Source organism: Balaenoptera borealis (assembly GCF_965194805.1).
Source record: "Balaenoptera borealis genome assembly, chromosome: 12".
Lineage (NCBI taxonomy): Eukaryota > Metazoa > Chordata > Mammalia > Artiodactyla > Balaenopteridae > Balaenoptera > Balaenoptera borealis.
In genome coordinates, this window is record NC_138869.1 from 41,594,087 (window position 1) to 41,616,555 (window position 22,469).

General features: G+C 35.7%; 1 protein-coding gene across 4 annotated transcripts in view; it reads right to left on the reverse strand.

Annotated features, from left to right (window-relative positions):
* DOCK3 (dedicator of cytokinesis 3) overlaps window positions 1-22,469 on the reverse strand; it is a 384,134-nt gene that overhangs the window by 302,476 nt on the left and 59,189 nt on the right. For all 4 annotated transcript variants that reach the window (XM_082348082.1, XM_082348083.1, XM_082348081.1 and 1 more), the window contains exon 3: window positions 6,237-6,277. In XM_082348082.1, coding sequence (XP_082204208.1) covers window positions 6,237-6,277 — 41 coding nt within the window. The remainder of the gene's footprint in view (window positions 1-6,236; window positions 6,278-22,469) is intronic.

A 22,469-nucleotide genomic window follows, 5' to 3' on the forward strand; every position in this document is an offset into this window, starting at 1 on the left:
GAATCTAAGGAAAAAAAAAAAAGGCCATGAAGAACCTAGTGGCAAGATGGGAATAAAGACACAGACCTACTGGAGAATGGACTTGAGGATATGGGAAGGGAGAGGGGTGAGATGTGACAGGGTGAGAGAGTGGCATGGACATATATACACTACCAAACGTAAAGCAGATAGCTGGTGGGAAGCAGCCGCACAGCACAGGGAGATCAGCTTGGTGCTCTGTGACCACCTGGAGGGGTGGGATAGGGAGGGTGGGAGGGAGGGAGATGCAGGGGGGAAGATATATGGGGACATATGTATATGTATAACTGATTCACTTTGTTATAAAGCAGAAACTGACACACCATTGTAAAGCAATTATACTCTAATAAAGATGTTAAAAATAAAATAAAATAAAATGAAAATAAATAAATAAATAAATAAAGGGAATTGTATACCCAATGAAAATATTTTTGAAAAACAGAGGTGAGTAAATCCAAAGCAAATAAAATGAATAGAATAAAGAGAAGAAATCTGTGAAACAGACAAAAAAAAAACCTTTTAAGTCAGAAGTTAAGTTGAGAGGATCAAAACAACAAAAATCTAAATAGATTTGACCAAGAAATATAGAGGACATAACTCCCTAAAGTCTAGAATGAAAGAGGGATCATCACTAAATGTCTTACAGACATTAAAAAATAAATAGCATGAATATCTAGGACAATTCAAAACATACTGAAATAGAAAAATCTCTTGCAAAATACAACTAATCAAAACTGACAGAATGAGTTAGACAAAGATACTAAAGATAGACTATAAGCCCAGACCAAAAACAAAAAAAAATTTAATGACAAATTAGACTTCCTCAAAATTAAAATCTATTCTTCAGGACACAACATTAAGAAAATGAAAAGGCAAACCACACAGTGAAAGAATATATTTACAAGGACTTGTATTCAGAATAGAGTATTCATATAACTCAATAAGAAAACAACCCAATAAAATATGGGTGAAAGATATGGACACTTCACAGAAAAAAAAGAGGTTAAAGGACAATAAACATTTGAAAAGGTGTTCAACCTCTTTAGTCATTAGAGAAATAAAAATTAAAAGCAAAGCAAGAGACCACTAGCTCATCCATTAGAATGTCTAAAATTAAAAAGACTGAAAATAAAAAGTGTTGCTGAAAAAGTGGACCAATTGAAAGTCCGATACTTAAATTTATACTTAAATTTTGGGAGGGTTCCCACCATTAACTGATAAGAAGTACTCACTGTGCCTCAACTATCTGTACAAACAACATGGTTTATGCTGCTGAACACCTGCTTTCCTTCCAGGAATGTGGAATTTTGTTACATGCTACACAGAGGTCGTGTACAGGACCAGTGCCTGATAAAAACTCTGGCTATGAGTCTCAAACAAGCTTGCCTGGTTGGCAACGTTTCACATGTGTTGTCACAATATTCCTGGGGGAATTAAGCTTCTCCTGTATGACTCCACTGAGAAAGGACTCTTAGAAGCTTGTGCCTGGTTTCCCCAGACTTTACCCCATGCACCCTTGCTATTTTGATTTGTATCCTTCCACTGTAATTATTCACAGCTTTGAGTACAATTACATAATGGGTCCTTTGGGTCCCCACAGCAAATCTTCAAGTCTAGGGGTCTTGAGGGCCTCCAAACACAACAACAAATAAGCATGACACAAAATATCACCTAGCCTTCACTTCCTTCAACTCCCACCATCTTCTCCCCCACTGACAACAACACAAACACTAATAATAAGATCCATTAATGGAGAACACTTAAAATGTGGCTATTAGGTAAATTCCAGATCACAAACCCACATTTCAGTATTGAATAACAATGATAAAATGTCAATTTTTTTTTAAGTTTTCAGTTAGGAGAGCTCCTACTGATGATAATTAGCACTTTCCTTCACTAAAAAAAAAATCATTAGATTAGGTCTCATCATGACTTGGTGTATGACCAAGTCTGTATTAAAATGAACCACCACAGCTACAAAGTAAGTTGAGAGACTGAAATGATAGTGTACCACAAACTACACATATTTAAAGTGTAGAATTTGATGCTTTGGCATATACAAACACCAGTGAAACCATGGCACAATTAAAATAATGACATTTGAATCACCCCCCAAAGTTTCCTCATATCTTTTTGTAATCTATCCCTCTCTTCAGGGATAGATTGGCAGGCAACCATGTAACTGGTTTAAGGCATTACAAATTATTAGCATTTTCCAGAATTTTACCTAAATCAAATTTGAAATGTTCATCAGTCCACCACTCACAAAATCACCACTACAGCCTTATTTATATTCCCAAGAATCTACATCTACTTCCTTCCTTTCACCCGTAACCTACTGTGGTAACTACTCTACCTTCTCTCTCTTTATCACTCAACCCACTAGACTCTGGCTTTCTGCCACTATCATCCTATGACTACATGGGATTCTCTAAAACATCACCAATGGCCTTCTGTCAAACACAATGGCCCCTACTCAGTACTCATTCTATTCTACTAGACTACTCCACAGTACTTGAAATCATTAATTACTCTGCTTTTTAAAAACTTTCTTTTCCTTAGCTATGACCTCCATTTCTCAAACTCCATGTGCTAATACCTCTTTTTCTGTCCTCCAAGATGCTGGCAGTCTTTAAAGTCTCATTTCCAGCCCTATGCTATCATAGCAGTTGTTGTTATAGCAACAGAAACAAGTATTTACTGTACTGTTACCATATGCTAGGTGCTGTGTTAAGAGCTTCATATAAGCTCATTGATTTCTAACAATTCTACAAGATAAGTAATAATGTTACACTCATTTCAAATTACATACAAAATTAAGAGAGAACAGTATATTGAACCTCCACAAACCTACCACCCAGCTTCAACAATGATCAATGTTTTGCCAAACTTGATTAATTAATACCCATGTACATATTCTCACCCATTGCCATACTTTAGAGCAAATTTCAGAAATTACCTATAAGTACTTAAATATGTATCTTTAACAGGTGCTTACTATTTCTCCAATAAACTCTATTTCATGGTTATACTGTATGGCAAGAGTGAATCTGTGCCTCTGTTAAATGACAGATTCCCCGCTGCCAAAGAGACATAATCCAAATTCCTTAGGATTCCTTATAGTCTTTGGTATATAAGACTCTGTAAATATGGATCCAATGTACCTTTCCTGCCTTACCATCCATCACTTTCATCCAGGCACTATGCCCTAGCCAGTTTGGACTATTTACCATTCCCTGAACATGCCTTGCAATTTCACGCCTCTATACTTCTGTTTTTGCTGTGTAAAACATTCAATAATGTCCTGTTCCTATCTGGCAGAATTCTAGGTATCCAGTTGACAATTACTGTATAAGAACTGATCCTGAAACCACAGAATGAAAGTAAATATAAATTCTCTTGAATTTCATTCCTTTTCTCTTGGGCATATGCTTTATAAAATGCACAGAATTATCATCAAATATCTGTTCTCCTTTTCCTTAATTTTATCTTATTCTCCTACTTTTTAATTCACAAAATTTAGTAGTACATATTACCTGCATATTATACTTCTCTTAAACTGTACAATTTTAATATATGGTCACAAAAATATATAACTGAAAGGGCATTTTATAGTAAAACTTTTTATACAAAGAAATGTTTTACCATTTACTAATTATTTCTGAATGCTATCTAGTTCAGACGCTATTTTATTTGGGCTATTTCAAGTTTTATTATTAGTATAAATTGTACATAACTAAAGACATAGTTTAATAAGTAAACTTTTTCATTTTTCTTTAGCCACTAATAGCTATGAAAAACCTATTGAAATTTCTAATTATTGTGATCATAATATTAAGATAAATAAAAGATATATAGGGATGCATTTTTTTATCATTCTATATGTGTAAAATCACTAAATGATTATCTTTTACAAACATGAAAGAATTTTCAACATAGTTCCATAAAATATCACTGCCACAGGGTGAAATTTAGTTAATACTGTCTTTCCATCTGTTAATTTTTTTAAGTTTAAGAATATAAATACTAGCTATCAAGAGGTATATACATACATGTCGCTAATAAATGCTACAGTAATCTAAGATTCTAGAATGGAGTTGCTATTACCAAAATACACAACCTCAAAAGTACTACATTAGCCCAAACTAAAAATATTAAAGGAGTCTGATCAGACAAAATGAGCTCTAACACTTCTTTTCTTTTTTCTTTTTTTTTTTTTGGCTGTGCCGCTCGGTTTGTGGGATCTTAGTTACCCAACCAGGGTTTAAACCCGGGCCACCGCAGTGACAGCACCGAGTCCTAACCACTGGACCGCCAGAGAATTCCTTCTAACACTTTAGATTAGTGTCATCTGGTTCCCTCATTTTGATTAGTTTATCAAATCATTGCTAAGATTAATCACAAAATGGCCTCTCCCACAGGCTCTAAACACCTTTGTTTCAGGAAAAAGAATTTAGAAAATAGGTATGAGATTCTGAGCACTTTTCCTTAACTCTAAAATAGAACTCTGATTAACCTGCTGGAGAAGCCACATGGAAAGATAGAGACCTTGAGGTTACAACATGTAGCTATTTCGGTGATCCAGCTGAGGACAGCCTTCTAGCCATCCCTGCCAACATACCACACGTGTGAGTAAACCCTTTTGAACGTTCCAGCCAGCTGAGCCCCCAGATAACTGTAGCCACAAGTGGTGTCACCTATACAGAATGATGGTTAGTTTTAGTCCACTATATTTTGGGGTGCTTTGCAGCACAGCAATAGATTATTGTAAGGGTATCATCATTCATGTCCCACTTAACAAGGTTTTCAAGCCACACACTGTGCATCAACTGATATTTTAAAGACAAAAATAAAATAATTTCAAAGACCACTGTCTCCACACTGATCCCCAAACCCTAGTATTCGAAGCAAGGTGGTGGGGTGGCTAAGATCACAAATATTAATAAAAATAAATAAATAGCATGTAATATCACAAATTACAGCTTTCCAATCATTTATAAGATTTCTCATTTATTCAAGTTCTAAATTTTTAACAATTTCAAATCAAGATAACAAACATAAAATACAAATAGAAATTATTTCCACATGAGCCTTCCTGAGATGGAAAGAACACCTGAAAGTGTGTCTTAAAACTAGAGACACAAGGTAAAAAATTACCTACAAGCAGTGGTTCTTAACTGGGGCAATGTTACCACCACCACCCCACCTACCTCCCACCCCCAAGGCCCAGGGCCTTTGGCAATGTCTGGAGACATTTTTCACTGCCACAACTTGAGAGGAGATGTTAGTGAGTGGAGGTCATATATGCTGCTAAATTTCTTATAATGTACAAGATAACAAAGAATTATCTGGCCCAAAAATGTCAACAATGCCAAGGATAAGAAGCCCTAGCTATGAGGAATGAAAGTTTGAAGATACTGTCTTATGATCACTACCTTAAAAACTAACGAAACAAGTGATTCTACTGGTAAAATCGATGATTACAACTCTGAAAATTTTTATTTTTTAATAAAAATAATGTGATAATTTTGGCATTTTCTACATAAGAAAAAGCATAATACACTAAATATTAAGCCTACAGAAAATATATAAGAAAAACTGATAATATTATAGAAAAAGTAAAGCAGAAAGAAGTTTTTGCAAATGCATTACTGGAAAAAAATGTTGCTACATGTATTATAACTGCCAATTAAAATATATTTTGTTTGATCAAATTACTATTAATTGGTAATAGAATAAACACATAAATCTAGTCCATAAAATTAGCATTTGGCACTTAAAAGTCTTATTTAAATTTATATTTTAACAAGAACATTATGATCAACAGAGATGTAGCTAACTGAACATTATTTTTAAAGTTTTTTCCATTTTAGAAATAAATTCATCTAACTAATCACATGACTACACAGGACTAGGCCTATGAAAAAGTCAATATACTTTTGTCAACTGTTCTAAGGAAAAAATATTAAATGTCCTAAATAGGCTTTTTCAAAATAAGCTTTGCCTCTATTACCATACACACACTTTTCTGTCCTTTTTAAAAAGTCATTTTAATACTGCTGAGACAGAGTAGAGTCTGGTACAGATCTATAAAGGGAAGAATGAATGTGGTCACTGTAAAAGATTCAAAGACCGACAAGTAAGAATTGTTTCTATATCAAACAAATATACTAGGCTGCTTTGTACATTAGAAAAGGTAACAGTAAACTTTTCATTACCTTTACATTTGGCTTCTTTGTTGAAACTCCTCTATACCAACCTAAAACAAAGCATACAAAAGATATTAAAATCATATTGTTGTCATTTTCTGTAAGAGACATTATTTTTAGGATAATTAGTTAATTAATGCAAAACTTTCTAGTAAGTTTTAGGCACTTTATGCCTTTATTAAGCGTAGTTTACTCCAAAAGAAATAATCTTACAATAAATACAACATTCCCAATTTTCATCAAAAAGCACAAAATCCCTTTCAACTGAATAAGACCAAAAAAAAAAAAAAAATTAGAAAAGATTTCAGAGGACATATATTCAACTCCTTGAAAATTCCCAGAGGAAACCGTTAGGGGTTAGGAAAATGCCAAAATCATATAGCTTTTTTGGTGGCAGATAGGGAGTACAGCCCAGACTTTCTATTTCCTGGTCTCATTGACTCTCCCATGCACTAAACTACACCACCCTCATTTCTTGGCTTTCCAGCTGCTGAAGTTGACATCAGTGCTTCACTTATTCCCTCTCACCATTCATACACAGCAATAACAATGAAAGTTAAAATTACACAATAAAAACAATTTTCAGAGAAAGGAAATTTTTTTACCAACTTTTCTCAAATCCAATCTATTATTTTCAGAGGGTTGCTATAGTTTCTCTACTTGGGTTTAAGGGGAAACAACTCCAATGAGTAGAAGAGGAAGCTAAGAGTTATATTCAAAGGAGGAATATGAAGAAAAAAGAAAGAGGAGATTGTTGATGATAGCTAATATTAACTGAGAGCTTACTATCCTTAATTCCATGTTCTGAAATTGAGTTGTTCCATGTATTAACCTTTAAGTCCCACAACAAAGCTATGAGGAAAAGAATCAACTTTTTCTCCCCTGAAATCATAACAAACAATAAAAGAATACCCTTATTTCTGTTTAGTACAACAGATGAGATCATAAATTTGAATAACTCAATTTACACTTGAGAGTCTCAATATCTTCATTTTTGGTAAGTGATAACCTTACCAATGTGACACTTTACCATATCTTAAACAGGATAAAGAATGACATCAGCAGGTATGGCAGAGTAAGGACTGCCAAAAAAACCCTATCCTCAGTAAAAGCAATAATAACACTGGCAAAAACTGTCAATATCAACTTTTTTAGAACTCTAGAAGCAAACTAAAGACTTGAAATATTCCAAAGAGTATTTACTCAAGAAATCTGAATCTCAGTCAGAACGACCCTTTTAACTTGCCCTATCCCATCTCCCTCTCCACATCCCTGTGTTAAACTTGAAAACCAGTCCCACATTCACAGTGAAAACCAGAAAACTAACAGCCCCTGAAGAGGACGGAAAAGAAGAAATGCAGGAAGACCTAAATAAATGAAGAGGTTTATCATGTTCACGAATTATAAAACTTAGCACTGTTAAGATATCAATTATCCTTAAATTGATCTATAGATTCAATTCAATCCCAATCAAAATCCCAGAGAAATTTTTGGTAGGGTATTAACAAGTTCTAAAATTTATAAGGAAAGTCAAATGACTACTATAATAGTCAAAACAATTTTGAAAAAAGAAAAAATTTGAATGACCCACACTACCTGATTTTAAGACTTAATATAAACCTACCATAATTGAGAGTGTAATACTGGCTAAAGAATAGACACAGAGATCAATGAAATAGATTGTAAAATCCAGAAATTAACCCACACATAAATGAACAATTGATTTTTGACAAAGGTACAAAAGCACTTCAATGGAGAAATGATAGTCTTTCAACAAACGGTGCTGAAACAATTAGACATACATATACAAAAAGAAAAAAAGAACCCCAACCTATATACCTTGCACTATAAAGAAAATTACCTCAAAATGTATCTAGAAGTGTAAAACTTATACAAGGACAACAAGAGACCATTTTTGTGATCTTGTGGCTAGACAAAGATTTCTTAAGCACACTCCATATAAGAATAAATTTTTAAGGTTATACTCTATTTATAGTTATTATAAAATATTGCCTATACTTTAGGTGTTGTACAATATATCCTGGTACCTTATTTTATACCTAATACTTTGTACCTCTTAATCCCCTACCCCTATATTGCCCCTCCCCCCTCCCCTCTCCCTACTGGTAACTACAAGTTTGTTCTCAATTAACAAATGGGCAGAGACCTGAACAGATACCTCACCAAAGAAGATATACAGTTGGCATATAAGCATACGAAAAGATGCTCAACATCATATGTGATTCAGGAGCTACAAATTAAAAAAATGAGATGCCACTGCACACCTACTAGAATAGCCACTATCCAAAACACTGACAACACCAAATGCTGATGAGGGTGTGGAGCAACAGGAACTTTCATTGCTGATGGGAATCCAAAATGGTACAGCCACTTTGGAAGACAGTTTGGCAATTTCTTACAAAACTAAATGTACTTTTACCACAAGATCCATCAGACTCACTCTTTGGTATTTATTCAAATGAGTTGAACACTTATGTCCACACAAAAACCTGCACATGGATATTTATAGCAGTTTTATTCATAAGTGCTTAAACTTAGAAGAAACGAAGATGACCTTCAATAGGTAAATGGATAAATAAAACTGTGGTACATCCAGACACTGTAATATTATCCAGTGATTTAAAAAAAATGAGCTATCAAGCCACAAAAAGACATGGAAGATCTTTAAATGCATATTACTAAATGAACGAAGCCAATATGAAAATGCCACACAGTGTATGATTCCAACTATATGACAATCTGGAAAAGGCAAAACCATGGAGACAGTAAAAAGATCAATGGCTGCCAAGGGTTAGCGGGGAGGGAGGGATAAATAGGTGAAGAGAATTTTTAGGGCAGTAAAACTACTCTGTATAATACTATAGTGGCAGATACATGTCATGATATATTTATCTAAACCAATAGTGTGTACAACGCCAAGAGTGAACTCTGATGTAAACTATGGACTTTGGGTGATAATGATTTGTCAGTGTAGGTTCATCAATTGTAACAAGTGTACCCATTCTAGTGAGTGATGTTGATACTGGGGGAGGCTGCACATGTGTGAAGGCCGGGGGTATACCGGAACTCTCTGTACTTTCCACTCAATTTTGTCTAAAACTGCTCTAAAAAATAAAGTCTTTTGTTTTTTTAACGCATTTACTATATGTAATCCCACACCTAGGTATTTGCCCAATACAAAAAAGCCTACACTAAAATCTATACTCATTGTTTATAACAACTTTATTCATAACAATCAAAAACAAAACAATTCAAATATCCATCAACTGCTGCACAGATAAATAAAATGTGGTTTCAACCTGTATGATGAAATACTGCTAAGGAAGAACACACTACAGATACATATGACATGAATGGCTTTCCAATGCATTATGCTAAGTGAAAAAAGCCAGACACTATATAATGTGTGATTCCATTTATATGATACTCTGGAAAACACAAAACTAGAAGGACAGATCAGTGGTTGCCAGGGTTGAGAGAAAGGGGTTGGGAAGGAAGTTTGACTACAAGGAGCATGATGTTATATTTGGGGGTGGTGAAAATGTTCTGTATCTAGATTGTGATGATGGTTACAAGATTATGCATTTGCCAAAATTCACAAAATTCTTATGACTATACTCCAAAAAGGATGACTCTTCCTGTATATAGGTTACACCTCAATAACCTGACTGAAATAAATACACACACAATACTATACTTCACATCTACCACAATGGTTAGAATTTTTATTTGAAATTCTAACAATATCAGGTGTTGGCAAGACAATGTAGAGAGATCAGATACTGCTAGTGAGGGCGATAATAAATGGTCCCCACTTTCAAAAACAATGCAATATTATCTGCATATTGTATGACACTGAAATTCTACTCCCATATATTATCCCCTATACAACAGCATTGAATTGGGGATATTACTCACTCTAGAGGAATTTTTAGAAATCTGTGGGGTGGTTCTGAGTTACCAGAGAAGATATTAAAAATATTTATATTTTGAAAAGTCAAAGATTCTTAGAAGAAAATATAGGAGTAAATCTTCATGACCTTGGGTTAAGCAACAATTTCACACAGAAGCAACAACAAAGTCCCAATTTTTTATGTTTTTATAAAACAACAGTGAGAGAATAACTGGGATAAAATCACATGCAGATTAAGCACCACCTCAAGATTTCAGGTAAGCACTTGATCAGATAACATAACATGTTTACAGAGGTCAGCCATTTCTCATCAAGTAAACTCTCACAATATTGTTTATCAAAAAGCTCTGTCCTGGGCGTCCCTGGTGATGCAGTGGTTGAGAATCCGCCTGCCAATGCAGAGGACACGGGTTCGAGCCCTGGTCCAAGAAGATCCCACAGGCCACGGAGCAACTAAGCCCGTGCGCCACAACTACTGAGCCTGCGCTCTGGAGCCCGCGAGCCATAACTACTGAAGCCCGTGTGTCTAGAGCCCATGCTCTGCAACGGGAGAAGCCACCGCATTGAGAAGTCCACGCACCGCAGCAAAGAGTGGTCCCCGCTTGCCACAACTAGAGAAAGCTTGCACGCAGCAACGAAAGCCCAACGCAGCCAAAAATAAATAAATAAAAATAAATAAATTTATTTTTAAAAAAAGTCAACAGTAAATCAACAGAATCAACAGTAAAAAGATGTTTTTAATGAGCTAGTACAATGACACATCTTCTAAATTTCTGTTTTCCTATTACAATAACCCTGGACAATGTACGTTTGCAACTATAATTCTCTCCTTTCATTTTCATCATTTATCTTTGACTTTCCAAGATTTCACAGTGCTGGTACACAAAGTGAAACCCCTTTGATGGTCAGACTGCCGGACTCCTCATCAATTTCACTGTCACCATATACATTTAATAGAAGAGTGTATCAGTCTTTCTCATCTGATGAGTCAACATCTGATGGTTTGATCACTGTTAGGAACTTAAGAGTCAGATATATTTTTATACTTTAGCATTTTCAGATATAAATTTTTGTAGAAAATTGAATGAGGAAAGGAACGTATTCTTAAAACACCAAGTTTATAACTTACTACAAAGACTGCTTCCTTCAGGGAATCAATTATCATGTATACCTTAGACTTAAGTCACATCATGATTGAATTCTAAGAAATGCTAAACTAGTGTTGCCTCCCGAAACACCAGCTCCTCCTTCCTCAATAACTTGCTACAACTCTCCAACTTCTAAGCTAGGGGAATCTTACTCACAGGATTTTACCCAAATATTTGGTGATATAACTTTATAATGCAAGAATTACTGGGGCAAGTTTGGGTGTTGTCTTCAAACTCCAAAAGCAAAGTATAACTCCTTGAGCCTTAGTTACTCCTCTGCTCAAAACTGTCCAATGGCATCGCATCTCAAAATAAAGTCCAAAGTCCTGGGACTCCCCTGGTGGTTCAGTGGTTAAGAATCCGCCTGCCATTGCAGGGAACACGGGTTCAAGTCCTGGTCCGGGAAAATTCCCACATGCCGCGGAGCAACTAACCCCGTGTGCCACAACTAGTGAGACTGTGCTCTAGAGCCCACGAGCCACAACTACTGAAGCCCGCGCGCCTAGAGCCTGTGCTCCACAACAAGAAAAGCCACCGCAATGAGAAGCCCACGCACTGCAACGAAGAGTAGCCCCCACTCACCGCAACTAGAGAAAGCCCGCGGCAGCAACAAAGACCCAATGCAGCCAAAAAAAAAATCAATCCAAAGTCCTTACTACAACCTCTGCTTATTGCATCTCCCACCACACTCTCTGCTCCTCCCTAACCAACCCCTCAACTACAGCCATACCAGTTTCGCTGCAATTCCTTCAACTCACTAAGCAAGCTCCCATACCTCAGGACTTTTATACTCCATGCCACATATGCCTGGCCTGCTCTTCTCCTAGAGAACCACAGAATTGCTTCCTCACTTCCATCTATTCTCTGCCCAAATGTTATCTTCTCAGCAAAGGCCTTCCATGATTATCCTATATAAATACATAGAAAACATAACCCCCCACCCCACCCCAATGCACACTATCACTCTATCTCCTTCTACCTGTTTTGTCCTTCCTTATTCTTCTCAATGAGAAGTTTGTTTTATCCTTTTCAGCTGAGTCCCAGCTGAAAGAGTGCTTGATCAGCATTAGGCACTCAAATATTTGGTAACTGAAAGAAATTAATAAATCTGTAATATATGGGCTAATAATACCTAACTGGCAAGTGGTGTTGATAAAGTTGATATATGTAAAGTGCCTTGAACAATGTCTCATACTCAATTACTGGGGGTGGGGGTGGGGAATGACAGAGAAACTAGACACACTAAAACTCTATGTCTGCTAAATAATACTGTAAAGTGTATTTCTAAACCTCCCCAAAGGAGACTGGGCCTATAGGGGAAAAAAAAAAAACCCGGCAGTCAGAAGTTTCTTAATATAAATGGTGTTCATTCTAAGAAACATTAAGGGCCCAAAAATATACTCCTAAATGGCCCTCTTAAATCATTTCTGGAAAAAGTAGGGATATAAATAAAAAAGAAATACTGTTACCCATCTAACAGAGATTCAAATTAGTGCATGAATTAATACCCGTGTTCTCCTTTCTCACCAGCAAAATGTTGATACAGACACTTGTACAGAGAAGATTTACTACTGCAACAGAAAGTACAATCACTGAACCTAAAACTGGAGAGAATGAGTATGAAGGGCCTCCAAACACATGGAAAGTAACTCTTCCAACATTAAACAAAAATGACTTTTTCACCATATAATCTGTCCATAATTAATTATCACTAATAGAACCTGAATGACGAATATGACTTTAGCCACAATTCCTTTATTCTTAAAAAGCCACCATTGAATCTTTCATGCTTACAACCATAACTCTGTCTCAATGGACTTTTACTTATAACTCACCTTCATACAAAATGCTATCTAGAGCTATCCATCCACTGGAGGGCTTTATATTTCTGACCTAAAGTTAAGATTTCTACTAAAATCAACAAAATGTAGAAAGTAAATTAGGAATAGGATAGCTAAAATAAACCAAAATGTCTCTTTAGTGTCCCAAAACATAGACTGGCCTAAGAGAATAAGCTTATTTTCTTAGTCTACATAGTTTTTTACTGGGTGTACAGTTTTCATGAAAAGCCAAACTAGGTTTCCTGTTAGCTAGGTTTACAAAAATTCTTTATAACATCAAATTTATCAACACAAGAAATAAGTAACAGTCACTACTGAGAAAAATTCTATGCTGCAAAGAGCCAGGAAAAGAACCAGTACCAAGTAAAAAAATTAAATGTGGGTTGTAATCCCACATAAAAAAATACATCAATGCAAATATAATCTCACTTGAAAAAATTGTAGAAGGCCCACAAGATAAGATAGAAAATGACAAAACAGAAAAGTAAAGTGGAAAAACAACAGTAAAACCAAAAGCTCTAAGATATTAACTGGACTCTGAAATATTAGACTTGATTTTAGGGACTCCGTGAAAGCATGTAGTGTAGTGATACTGTGGCACAGATGTCTAATAAAAATGTTTCCTTATGGAGTTTGTATTCCTCCAATCTTGGCCTCATTTGATATAGAAACAGTCCCATGTTGTGTTAACTTCTTTCACCCAGACATTACAATACTTGTGAAGACCACTGAAAAAGTGACACATTTTCATTTCATCAACTTAAATGTTATTGGTTACATTTACTAAACATGGTAATTTTACCTAAAATAAATTTTTAAATTACATACTAGTAAAGTTAGAAAACTCAATAATGTATATATAAAAAGTCTACTTTAAAAATGTCAGGGCTTCCCTGGTGGCGCAGTGGTTGAGAATCTGCCTGCTAATGCAGGGGACACGGGTTCGAGCCCTGGTCTGGGAAGATCCCACATGCCACGGAGCGACTGGGCCCGTGAGCCACAACTACTGAGCCTGCGCGTCTGGAGCCTGTGCTCCGCAGCAACAAGAGAGGCCACGACAGTGAGAGGCCCGCGCACCGCGATGAAGAGTGGCCCCCACTTGCCACAACTAGAGAAAGCCCTAGCACGGAAACGAAGACCCAACAAAGTAATCAATCAATCAATCAATCAATTAATCAATAAAATAAATCTTAAAAAAAAAATGTCAGAAATTTAGACTCTAAAAATGCCATTTTATAAAATGTGATTAAAAATTAAGGTAGTAAATGAAAATTTCTAATTGAGATGCAATATTAAGTCCTGTTTTATACTGAAATCACTAGGGATTTTACTTTAGTTTTTTTTTTTTTTAACATCTTTATTGGAGTATAATTGCTTTACAATAGTGTGTCAGTTTCTGCTTTATAACAAAGTGAATCAGTTATACATATACATATATCCCCATATCTCCTCCCTCTTGCGTCTCCCTCCCTCCCACCCCTCTAGGTGGTCACAAAGCACCGAGCTGATCTCCCTGTGCTATGTGGCTGCTTCCCACTAGCTATCTATTTTACATCTGGTAATGTATATATGTCCATGCCACTCTCTCACTTTATCCCAGCTTACCCTTCCCCCTCCCCGTGTCCTCAAGTCCATTCTCTAGTAGGTCTGCGTCTTTATTCCCGTCTTGCCCCTAGGTTCTTCATGACCTTTTTTGTTTGTTTTTTAGATTCCATATATATGTGTTAGCACACGGCATTTGTTTTTCTCTTTCTGACTTGCTTCACTCTGTATGATAGACTCTAGGTCCATCCACCTCAATACAAATAATTCAATTTCTTTTCTTTTTATGGTTGAGTAACATTCCACTGTATATATGTGCCACATCTTCTTTATCCATCCATCTGTTGATGGACACTTAGGTTGCTTCCATGTCCTGGCTATTGTAAATAGAGCTACAATGAACATTGTGGTACATGACTCTTTTTGAATTATGGTTTTCTCAGGGTATATGCCCAGTAGTGGGATTGCTGGGTCGTATGGTAGTTCTATTTTTCGTTTTTTAAGGAACCTCCATACCGTTCTCCATGGTGGCTGTATCAATTTACATTCCCACCACAGTGCAAGAGGGTTCGCTTTAGGAGTTATTCAAAGTGTATTCTATTTAAGTAATTATTCCACAAAGGAGATTGAAAAATATAGACAATAGATTTTTAAATAAAATATAACCATATCAGACTGAAGAGCAAGAAGCAAATTGTAGATTTTAGAAAGACAGCTAGGGATTCACTAGACTCTCAAATATAATAAAACTCAGAGAAGACATTACATACTATTTAAAGGTAATTAATGTACAAAAAATAGAACTGAGAATACTGGATTGTCAAAGAAGTAGGAAAGTAGCACACTAGTGTGTATGTGTGCTTACTGTCACTAAGTAAGTGCTCAGTGAGGATTTAACGTGTGAATGAAATGAGACAGATGTAAGGGTTTACATTTGTCAACTTAACTCTGGATTGATTATACCTTCCACAATTGGTGTATAAACACACTTGGTGTATAAATTTAAAAGTCAGTTCAAGCCTGATTTTTTTTAAAAAAACAAAAACTTTTTAAAACTTTAATCCCATTAGGTTAGAAAAGCAATCAGTAAGAAAGGAAATACAAATTAAGAAGAAAGGCTGTTTGGGAAAATATCCTGGATCCTGTGTGTAAATACATATATGAAAGATTAATTCATCTGAAGGCTACAATTATTTAAACATATAGACAAAAAAAATAGTGGTCACCAGTCCCTGTGCCATGCTCTGTGCCAGGCGTTTTCACATCTACAATCCCAAAACACTGCTGAATACCACTTTGTTAAACATGCATCGTCATTTAGATTGTGAAATGTCCTTGCCAATGTAAGTAAGGCTATACTATCAAAAAGAGCCAACACTACCACTACAATTGCTACTGACAGAGAGACTACAGAACAGTGTTAGCAGTGTTAACCCAAAAGAATGAAGCCTCTATATAATTCAGGCTTTGTGACGGTCAACAATCAGCAATCCTTTACAAAGATTCCGGGTGCAAACCAATCAAGCCAGATCAAAAGTACCAAATGAAGTCCAACAAAAAGTATCCTTCAATAAGAAGTTTCAGACTTTTTATTTCGAAGGTATAACATATTCTTCACCGTCTGACAAAAGGAAAAAAATGCAAATGTATCTATCCCCACTCCCATCCCAGGGCTAACAGCTGCTCAGGAAGTAGAGACAGGTAGACAACAAGCGCAATTTCTATTCTATTCCATATCATGATTAAAAATAGTTTACAAAATCATCATTCATTATGAAGGGCAGATTTGCATGTAGATCCACTTTAGAGATCATTTAAGTAACCAACTATAAAATCAAGGACCAAAATACTAATTTTTTCTTTGGTATATCAATAAAAATATGCACAGCCCATCTAATTCTTTATCCTTTTTCCAATTATATAACTAATAGGCAGGAAAGAAAGTACCAACCACTTACATGAAAAAAGAAACTTACAGAGAATTCAGCCCCAAAGTGGGGGAACATAATTATTCAAAAGGTCTACATTCAAAATCCTCTTTCCATTATTTTCATTGAAAACTGTTAAAGAATAACCTTGTATATTTATTTGCATAAAAAATAATTTAATGCTATTTTAAATCTTCATTTATGAGCAGTAAGTATAAAAGACAATAATTGGCAATAAATAAACGTACATTAAAAAATAAGAACTTTTACTTCCAAATGAGTTATTGTTCCCTTAAGAGTAGTCATTCGGGAGAACCATAAACAAATTTCAATAATATTGTCATTGATTAAGATATTTTAAAAACTCTTTTAGAATTCAAATATATATAAAATACATTTACTAACTTCTGGTTCTAGCCCTGGCAAAACACTTTGCATTAGACAAATATAAACCTGAACAAAATACATGAAACAATTGTGTAAGAGCAATGGAGAGCAACTATCATAGACAAGATCTAAGGAACTATAATCCTTGAAAAAAGAGAATCACATCAAAGCGAGCTCCTCATTCAGCTGAGTTTTTCCCTGAGGACATCCCAGCAAAAATGAGAGTCCCACTGAGGTAAGAAGAAAAGGGTTGACACTGAGAGCTACCTGATACAATCCCCACTCTTGGGATTGCCTAATTCCTACAGTTCTAATTCAGGGCAAGGTTCCAAGAAGCCCATCAGAAAGTAGCAGCTGACAGGCTAAAGAGCTGAACAGAGCCACATTACCTTTAGGAGAACTATAATAATACAGTGACTTTTCAACAGAAATGATGGAAATCAAAGGTTAATGAAGTAAACCTTTAAAATGCTAAAAGTAAGTATTCATCAACCTGGGTGTAGAGTACTACACCCAGGGAAAAGATCTTTCAAAATGATGACAAATGAAAAAACAGATTCACATAAACAAAAGCTGAATGAATGTGCAGCAAATCTGCACTAAAGAAGCATTACTAAAAGGAGTACTTATGGTAAAATGAAAGTGATCCCAGATGCACCCATGAAAAAGAAGAAAGAAACAGCACTGGAAAGGGTAAAAATGTGGGCAAACAAATGAATATAGACAGAAGATACATGACAATAGTGGTACAAAAGGTAATAAAGGAGGTAAACGCAATTAAATCACTGTAAAGTTCACGCATTGTTGGAAGGTGTAAAAGTAAAAATTCAAGGTAGACTCTAATAATTCAAGGATGTATGTTTTAACTCTAGGGTAACACCAAGGGACACATAAAATACTTCAAAACCAACAAGCTAATAGAGGAAAATAAATAGAAGTTGCTAAGTCAACTTAAGGAGGCAAGAAAAGATAAACAAATTAAGGCACAAAGACCAAAATGACAGACTTAAACCTAGCTAGATCAATAATTAAATCAACTGCAAATGAAATAATCCAAATTCTCAGACTAAACAAAAAGAAATCCCCTATTATGTGCTATTTACACACTACACACACACACACACACACACACACACACACACATTTAAACATAAGAATGTATAAAAGTTAAAAGTAGAAGCATACGTGACTTTCACTTGGCCCAGAATAATGGAAGTCACTGAATCTCTCCACATAGCCTCCAAAGGACATACAGATTAAAAAAAAAAAACAAAAAAAAACATTAAAGCCATGATTAATCTATGCCTTCAACATTACTAAGTGTCAGAGAATACTATGGACTTCAAATTACATTTACGTAGAGAAAAACTCCAAATTAAAAAGAGCTAACTCTAGAGCACCTGCTCCTACTGTACTACTACCTCTCCCACGCAGATGCAACACTTTTCTAAGACTGCCAGTTCTTTTTTACATGGACTCTCTGGACTTCTCCTTGCTTTCTACACACAGGCTTGCAGTGGTAGAATGAGTATTCTCAGCTTATATAGGCAAAAGAGTATGGCACCTTGTCAAAACAAGGAACCTTGTCAAAACAAGTCAAGTACATGTAATATTCTAGGGCAAGCTCAACTGGTCATTCTGTCCTTGGATTTAAAAGGCGGATAATGGCAGCAAGGCAAATGGTGATGACAGCCTTCAATATGTCTGTTTCTCTCCCTCTCTCAAGTCTCACAGGTTTAATTTGTTCTGATTACTTTCTACATCTGGTGCTCATATGTCACCCTGATTATCACCCTTTACATTCATCCAGGAAATAACCTTCAAGAATCTCTCATGTGCTGGATTCTCTTGTTTCCTGAATCCCACATCTTCTTATTGCTTTATTTACTGCTTTTAAAGGAACACATCCCCTAATACCTTCTTGAGAAAAATTATATGGAAGGAAAACTGAGACCTTTGTATGGCATAAAATATATTTAGTATACTCTCATATTCAATTCATGATTTGGCTGGGTTATAAAATTCTAGATTAGAAATCACCTTCTGTCAACATTTTGAAGACACTGCTCTACTGTCTTCTAGCTTCTATAGTTAAAATCTAATCCTCTGTATGTACTATGCTCTTTCCTGTCTCTGAATGCTTGCTGAATCTTGTGAAACATTGTGAAATTTCACAGTGATGTGGGTTTATTTTCATTCATTTGTGTTAGGTACTTTCAATCTATCAATCCACGTCCTTCCATTCTGAAATACTTTCCTGAACTATTTCATCATTGATTTCTATCCTTCAGTTTCTCTTTTATGTTTCTGAATCGCCACCAGGTGATATATCTCTTGAAGCTGACCTCCAATTTTCTTATCTTCTCTAATTTTCTATGATTTGTATTTTTTCTCTACTTTCCAGGAAATTTCCTCAACTTTATCTTTCAACCCTTCTACTGAGATTTTTCATGTTTCATGATGTTCTATCATGTTTTTAATTTCCTAGGGCTCTTTTATGTTGGCTGAATGTTCCTTTTTTTATGGTATCCTGTTCTTGTTTCGTGGATGCTATGGCTTCCTTTATGTCTCAAAGTGGTATTAATGATAAGGTTTAAGTTTTTCCCACCCTATGTAGTCTCTTTCCCCAAGGTGCTTTTTCTTTTTCTTTTTTGGGGGGAAGGAAGGGAGCCATCTTTCATATTAGAGGCATCCTCAAATATCTCGTATCCTCGGTTGTCTGCTCAATTTAAAAGGAAGTAAATCAAAAGTTAACTGGGGGAGTCCCCTGGTGGCCTAGTCATTAGGATTCTGGGCTTTCACTGCTGTGGCCCGGGTTCAATCCCTGGTTGGGGAACTGAGATCCTACAAGTGCAGCAAAAAAGAAAAAGTTAACTGGAAGCTCTAAATGCATGTGTGAAGTTTGCTGACCTTCTGATTCACTGTATGGAGATCTGACTACCATTTGTTGTGAAAATTCTGATATCAAGGTATCTACTAGAGTCCAGTCAGGAAACAGAAACCACACCAACCTTTCAAAGAGGAAAAATTTTAATATAAAGAATCATTAACTAGGTAACCAAGACATGGAAGCAACCTAAATGTCCACCGACAGATGAATGGATAAAGAAGACATGGTATATATATACAATGGAATACTACTCAGCCATAAAGAAGAATGAAATAATACCATTTGCAGCAACATGGATGGACCTAGAGATGATCATACGAAGTGAAGTCAGACAGAGAAAGACAAATATCATATGATATCACTTATATGTGAAATCTAAAATACGATACAAATGAACTTATTTACAAAACAGAAACAGACTCACAGACACAGAAAACAAAACTTATGATTACCAAAAGGGAAGGAGGGAGGGATAAATTAGGAGTTTGGGATTATCATGTACAAACTACTATGTATAAAACAGATGAACAACAAGAAGAACTATATTCAATATCTTGTAATAAACTATAATGGAAAAGATATGAAAAAGAATATAAACACACACACACACACACACATATATATATAGCTGAATCACTTTGCTGTACACCAGAAACTAACACAACATTGTAAATCAACTATACTTTGATTTTTTTAAAAAGGAATCATTAAGTAGGTAAAAGACTAGTAATTGATTAAAAATGTAAAAGAGGACCCTAGGATATAACTGAGGTAGCAACTATAAAAAACTATTGCCACTCTTCAGGCTAAGGGAAAAGTAGACAAGAAATAAAGCTTAGAAACTTAAAGAAGGGGTCCCAAAAGGCTAAGATACAGATCTCTGAGGAAGAGCGTGCTGCGGCAAAACATGCTAACCACGGTCACAGTGACAAATGCTGGACGCCATTCACGAGAACCAACACCACTGCCTGCCATAAGGAATACTGCAGGGACCAACTGCCTTCAGAGCAGTTTGCCAGTGGGATAAAATAAAAACAGGAAGAATCAACTCTCTTCATCAACCTCCAGCCTCATAGTCTCCCTACAATGCCCCTTTATTGGCAGAGCCTAACACAGATTTCGCTGTCAAAGAAGAAATGTGGTTTTCAGAGTCTCCAGCTCCAGCATCACAGGAAGGGCTAAGAAGGGCAGGTTTGGAACTTAGCGGCAGTAATAAGTCAATAACTGGCACAGTCAGCATCTTTAGGTCTCTCATCTTGCCATGTTCAGATAGCTGACAAAAGTCTTCTAATCTCCTGTTTGGAAGGTAAATGTCTGGCTGCCATGATTTCAAAGGCCAAGTGGAAGATGAAGGCTAGAAGTTTCCATATTCAATATTCTGTAGGCATGTCGTGACTTAATCACCCAGTTTTCAATACAGAACCTATTTCCTACAAAAACATGTATGAAGTCTCTCAATCCACAGATGCTCTATTTATCCTTTATTTTCTAATAAACCTCAAAACTTCTACCAGATGAAGAAGGAGCAGCCACCAAATGAGCTGAAGTAAGGGAGAACACTTATATAATTTCATCCTCATTTCTAAAGGTATCTGGTGCTATAAGTCCCTATGCCTTTTAAGGATCTGCTGTGTAAATGAGGGTGGTTCCCAGATATTCCTACTACATGCTTGGGATTCAGATATCTTGGGTCTGTAAAGTCAAAGTTTCCACTCTTCCAACGCCTTACCAACTTTCTGTGTCCCTGAGAGTATACTACATTTTTAAATCCCTGTATTTTCATTTTTGTAGTGTTTCAGCAACAAGCAAAACCAAATGCAGATAATCAATATTCCACGGTAACCCAAAAGCTCCCAACATTCTTTTCAACATGGTAACAAATTTTCATCCTTTTAGAGTTTGTAAGCTTACTTTAAAGAGTATTCCAAATACTTTTTGAAAAAAGCTCACTATTATTAGAATAGTTATATAATTTGTCAAGGTGTCTACTACTCTAAGGACAAAATTCATCTGATGTATATAACATTTGTTTTTTAACAGTTTGTTAATTTATGGTCACATTTAATATTAAACAAAATCAAAAGAAGGATAAAGATCTGATACAAAGACGTATTCTTTTTTGAGTCCTCGTAGTAGCGCTCAAATAAACTGTAATGGAAAAATTATGAAAAACACCATCCAAGGTACATTCATTTGAAATATAAACTGTGGTTTCCTACTAAAAGCTCTAAGAATATTTCACTCATCCACCTAAAATTTCCATGCAAAAATAGCTATCTTGTATATTTTATAAAAGGGGAACTTGAGAAATCATGCTCATGCTCAGTCATAAACCTTCCACAACAGAGATAGACCCCTGATTTCCCAAGATCCACTTTATTATTCTCTCCACAAACCATTGACGTATCCTGATGAAGGTACACTATGAAATGGCAGTGAATAGGTAGGATGTGAAAATACAAAGAGGAGAGATACAGCAGTTTGAGATGCCTGGGGCCATTCAACAAAGGCTATGTGAGACTAATATTATCAGCATCATTCTGAACCCCTAACAAATTTGGTTTCAAATATG